This window comes from Pristis pectinata, chromosome 9 (genome assembly GCF_009764475.1).
Source record: "Pristis pectinata isolate sPriPec2 chromosome 9, sPriPec2.1.pri, whole genome shotgun sequence".
In the NCBI taxonomy this organism is placed as follows: domain Eukaryota; kingdom Metazoa; phylum Chordata; class Chondrichthyes; order Rhinopristiformes; family Pristidae; genus Pristis; species Pristis pectinata.
The window spans coordinates 75,411,277-75,417,276 of NC_067413.1; the positions used below are offsets into that span (position 1 = coordinate 75,411,277).

The 6,000-nt window shown below is 44.6% G+C and overlaps 1 protein-coding gene across 2 annotated transcripts in view; it reads right to left on the reverse strand.

Annotated features, from left to right (window-relative positions):
* nsmaf (neutral sphingomyelinase (N-SMase) activation associated factor) overlaps positions 1–5,523 on the reverse strand; it is a 96,928-nt gene extending 91,405 nt beyond the window's left edge. For both annotated transcript variants that reach the window (XM_052023748.1, XM_052023749.1), the window contains exon 1: positions 5,408–5,523. In XM_052023748.1, the coding sequence (XP_051879708.1) occupies positions 5,408–5,445 (38 nt within the window). In that variant the 5' untranslated portion in view covers positions 5,446–5,523. The remainder of the gene's footprint in view (positions 1–5,407) is intronic.
* Positions 5,524–6,000: the final 477 nt, after the last annotated feature.

The window sequence follows — 6,000 nt, forward strand, 5'->3', positions numbered from 1 at the left end:
AATATTGATGTCAAAGTGTCTGAGTTCCTGAAATTTGTCATTGGAATTATTCATGAAGGTCCTGACATTGCAGGTCCCAAACTTCATGGTGCACACCAGCTACCACATGGACCAATGTCAAGGGGGCCAAAACGACTGGAGACCAGGTTATGCTGCATGGATATTAATGCTCACACAGATGGGCCCACACTTCAGTGCAATCCAGTGTGCGCCTATTTGCTACAACACAAGACTACATGCAAGCTATTTGTTGAAAGGAACAAGCCACGTTCAGAGTTAAGCAGTCCCACAAAAAATCTTCAATAAATTTAGTATTAATTAACAGCTTACATCACTGGATAATGCAAAGGCTAAGGACTCCATCGATATCCTGACTGAATACCCAAGACTTTTACTCCAAAACCTGACACATCTCTGATCAACACTGGCATTTATCCAAAGTGTAAGATTGTCTTGTATATTCTGTTGTCAAAAGGCAAGACACCACCAATCCAACCACTTTCTGCCCCATCGGTCTATTTTCAAATCAAAGAACTGGAAGAAATTTCTAACAGTACTGTCAAGTAGCACTTTCCCACCAATATGCAGCTCCAATGCTCCGTTTGCTAGGACTACTCAGCTCCACACCACAAAGCCCTGATCCAAACATAGACAAAGGAACCGAAATAAAAGTTAGCACCACAACATGATGGTCACATCTAGCTGCGTGTTTGATATTTTAAGATTAAAATCAATGAGATTCAGAAGGAAGACTCTGCACATACCTTGTACAATGGAAGATGGCTGTGGCTGTTATAGGTCAATTTCAGCCCCAAGACACTGCTGTAAAAGTTCCTCATAGAAATATAGTAAAAAAATATAGAAAATAAGAATAGCATTAGGCCATTCAGCCCCTTGAGTCTACTCTGCCATTCAATATTATCATGGCTGTTCATCCAAATTTAGTATGCCGTTTCTGCTTTCGTTACATATCCCTTGAATGCTTGTCCTTTAGAAATATAACTACTTCTTGAATATACATTTCATGATTTGATCTCAACTGCCTTTTATGTCCAAGAATTCCACTGGTTCACCACATTTTGGGTGAAGAAATTTCGCATCTCAGTCCTAAATGGCCTACCCCATATCCTCAGGCTGTGACCCCTGGATCTTAACTTTGCCAGGATCAGGAACACCCTTCTTGCACCAACAGCCTGGTGCTACTGCTATTTTCTATAACTTTGTTTACTATGTTTCTACGACCCATGTTTCAACAAGGTCACCCCTCATTTTTCTAAACTGTAGCAAATACACCCAATCATCCTGATCTCTTTTCATCATACCAATTATGTCATCCCAGAACTCCGTCTGGTGAACCTTTGCTGCACTCCCTCCATAGCAATAACATCTTTGCTCAGATAAGAAGAAAACTGAAGACCAAAAACCTATGCAATTGCAGTAAGATATCCCTGTGCCAGTACTTAATTCATCTCAGTATGAGAGCAGGACTTCTTAACTGCCTGCCACACCTGCAATCTTACTTTCATTGACTGGTGTACGAGGTCTTGTTACACCTCCTCCTTTCCTCATCTATTGATGGCAGGTTATTATCTGCAAAGCAAAGTGGGTAACCTCACTTTATCCATATTACACTACATCTCCCATGCACTTGTTCATTCACTCAAGCTGTCCAAATTACACAGGAACCTCCATGCATCCTCCTCACAGCCCTACCCAGCTGTATGCCCACAAACTTGCAGATACTACATTTAATTCCCTCATCTAAATCTCTAATGTATGTTATGAATAGTCACTGCCTTCCACTTGGAAAAGGACATGTTTATTCCTCCTCTTTTGTTTCCTGTCTGCCAACCAGTTCTCCATCCCTGTCAGTATATTACCAAGTTACATGCTTTAATTTTGCACTATCTCACATTGGCTTTTGCAAGTCCAAATGCAACACATCCATTGGTTCTCCCTACTCACTACCAGCAAGTTGTCAAACACAATTTCCTTTTGTAATTCCACACTGACTTTGGCCAATCCTGTCACTGCTATCTATATGCTCGGCCATTATGTCTATAATAATGGACATCGACATTTTCCCCATTAGGATGTCAGACTAACCAGTTTGTAGTTCCCCATTTACTCTTTTTCTCCTTTTTTAAATAGTGAGGTTATATTAGCTACTGGCCAATCAGCAGGAATTGATACAGAGTCCAAAGAATGTTGGAAAATGACCAGATATGCATCCAATATTTCTAGGGCCATATCCTCAAGTACTCTGGGATTCATATAATCTGGGGAGTTATCAGTCTTCAATCTCACTGAGTTCCTTAATGCCATTTTACTACCCGATTTTCATCAGCATCTCCCCCTCATTAGATTCCCTACTATTTCTGGGAAGTTATTTCTGCACTTCTTTGTGAAGAGAGAAGTGAAGTATATATTTAACTGCTCTGCCATTTCTTAGTTCCCCATTACAAATTACCCCAGTTCCGACCAAGGTGTCTAGACTTGCCTTCATTAATCTTTTTCTCTTCACATAGAAGCTATTGGAGTCAGTTGTTATGCTGCCTGTAGGGTCATTTTCATATTCTTATTCCCTCCCCCCAACCCTTAATTAATCCTTGGGGTCTCCTTTATTCCATTCTAAGCTTTTCCCAGTTTCCAGGCTCCTTTTTGGGCCAATTTATGTCCCCTCCTTAGATCTACAATATCCCTAATTTCCCGTTAGCCACAGTTGAGCCACCCGTCACATTTTGTTTTTCTGCCAGACAGGAACAAACGATTGTTACAGTTCATCAATGCACTCTTTAAATGTTTGCCATTGGCAATCCATCATCAACCCTATAAGTAAAGTTCCACAATCTATTTTAGCCAGCTCTCACCTCATCCCATCATTGTTTCCATTGTTTAGATTTAGAACCCTATAGTCTCATAATCAACTATGTAATGCTCCTTCAAGAATTCTACCATATTATATTCTCTCCTTCCCAAGGGGCATCACAGAACAAGACTGCTAATTAATCATTTCTCATTACACAAAAACCAGTCTAGGGTGGGCTGCTCTCAAGTTGGTTCCTCGATATGTTGGTCCAGAGAGTCATTCCACATACGCTCCAGGAATTCCTGCTCCACAGTATTGTTACTAATCTGGTTAGCCCTATCTGCGTAGACTGAAGTAACCCATGATTACAGTTGTACCATTTTTGTACATGTCTCTAACTTTCTGGTTAATGCCATCCCTAACATCACCACTATCGGGAGGTCTGCATAGAACTGCCACTAGCATTTTCTGTCCCTTGGTATTTCTTAGCTCTAATACAGATTCCATATCATCTGAGGTAATATCATTCCCCTCTATGGCATCTATAACTGGCAGTGCTGCCCCACCTTTTTCCTTTTCGCCTGTCGTTCCTACATACCAAATACCTTTGAATGTTCAGTTCTCATGCTAGTTCTCCCTACAGTCATCCCTCTGTAATCCCAATTATATCAAACCAATATACATCTATTTGCACAACTAATTCACCCAACTTATTGCAAATGATCTGCACACTAAGATACAAAGCCTTTAGGCCCATCCTTTTAACATTTTTAGTCCCTTTTGCATTATTGCTCTGTGGCCAGTTTGTTTCTCACCTTTGATTTCTCGTCCTTCCACTTTTGCTTTACCCCTGTCCTTTATTTCTATCCTTGTTTCCTCTGTCTCCCTGTAGTTTCAAGCACCACCACCACCCCCCACCCCCCGCCATTTTGCTTTTAACCTTATCCAATAGCACTAGCAAACATTGCCCTCCAGGACTGGTCCAACTATTTTACAGCTGTTTCATCTTTTCCTCCATAAGAGGTTAGAAGCAAGGATATTCACTGATGATTGCCGTGTTCACTTCCTTTCACATCTCCTCACATAATGAACCATTCTGGCTCCTATTAGCAGGATCTAGGTAAGAGTCAGGCTTGGGCTAAAGGATGGCATGAAATATTTTCTCCAAACAAGTTCAGGGAAATGACCATCTCCAATAAGAGATTCTAATCAGGTCCCATTGACATTTAGTGGCTGTATCATCACTGAATTGTTTCACTACCAACATCTTGATGTCACTGATGTTGAGAAACTTAAATGGGGTAGCCACACACATACCACATCGATAAAAGAACAAATCAAAGGCAAGCTATTCTGTACTCCCTGATTTCCTTGAGTATTTTGCACATAGTAAAAAGCCATGTAAGTAGTGTGATGGAACATTGGCCACTGCAGGGATGAGTATAGCTCCAACAACACTCAAGAAGCTTGACAGAAGAAGCCACTTGATTTTTCAGTGGGTGGTTGCCAATCAATCCCTTTGCTATTGGAGACACAAGAGACTGCAGATGCTGGAAGCTTTGCCACTGACCTCCCATTGCTGTAGATTCAAAGCAGCAACTTCCCAAGGCTTCTTCGTCAGGTCTTCCCAAACATGACTTCTACCACCTCAAGGAACAAGGGCTACACACAATAGAATCCACCTTCAATTTCCCCTTCAGATTACACACCTGCCTGGATCGGACATATAGATCACCACTCTTAAATAATCTGGATCGAAATCCTATTTCTCTCTTCCTAATTGTCTGGATAAGCATCACTTTCCAAACGGCATTCACAGATGGGCATTAAACTTTACCAGCAGCCCCCATAATCACATGTATGAACAAACAAAAGATGAGAACTGTTCTGCCCCACTGTGGCACATCTACTCATACACCCGAGATCATCAGACCACAGAGTTTTGGTCTTGTTCAAAGTCCAATAAAAAACATAATAGATACTAGAGAAAGTACTTCATGGGAACTAAAAAAAAGTTGGGTTGGCTGTTCCTGCCACGTCCACCACAAGGTGCGTGGTTTAGAAAATAATGTGCGGATGCCTTTTCGAAAAACTGATAGAAACAACAAATTTCAATCTGCAAACCATAACATCACAATAGCAGTCTTTGAACAAGTTCCGTGAAGTCATTTCCAATTGCAACCATGTGGTAAGGATGTGAGCTCCAGACCAAAAAGCTGCAGTAAACACAGGGAACAGATTACAAACCTGGAGAGAGTTGACCCAAGTCTGAACGCTCCAACCACCAGAAACAGACAGCTCCAGTGATGAAAGGCTAAACCTCGGGGATTAAAAGTTAAACGACTACCAGTCCCCCTGCGAGGATTTGCGACAGGAAGCCGACAGCAGGGCCCAGCTGCCAGCTCGTTACCGGCTCCGAGCCAGCCGGTTACGACGACGCAGGAGGCCGGATCCCAGGCAGTGCCCGGCCCGGGACCGCCCTCCGGTGCCTGCTGACCGGCCGGAGTCTGCTCGGCCCCGGCGGCGGGCCTAGTTCCCGGCCCGGCGGCTGGTGTAAAGCTGCACCAACCGGCAGCTCCCGGCCCAGCCGACGCTCACCTCTCCTTACGGCGCTGCTGCTTCTTCACAAACGCCATTCGGACGGAGACAACAAACAGCGACGACACAGCAGGCAACCGACACCTGACACACAACAGGAAGGCGCAGCCCCTCCCACCAGCAAGAGCGGCTCCAGCCCCGCCCACACCAGCAGATCCGGCCCCGCCCACCCCCACCAGCAGGGGGCAGCTCCGGCCCCGCCCACCCCCACCAGCAGGGGGCAGCTCCGGTCCCACCCACCCACACCAGCAGGGGGCAGCTCCAGCACTTTCCACAGCCACTAGCAGTGGGTGGGTCCAGCACAACCATCAATGATCTGCAGCCACCAGCAGGTTCAGTTCGATCACCTACCACAGCAAGCGTAGTGTTTTTTAGCACCATCCATAGCCACCAGCAGGAGCTGTGGTGACATTGCCACTAGCAATGATCCATCAACACCGACAGCCACATACAGCAGCATTTGCACCAACACCCACAGCCACCAGATGAAGGAGCACCAGCACCAACACAGGTACCAGAAGGGGTCTGTCAAGCACTGCCCACAGCGCTGCAGAGGGCCCTCCAGTGCCACCAGTGGAGAGAGGCTCAGCACG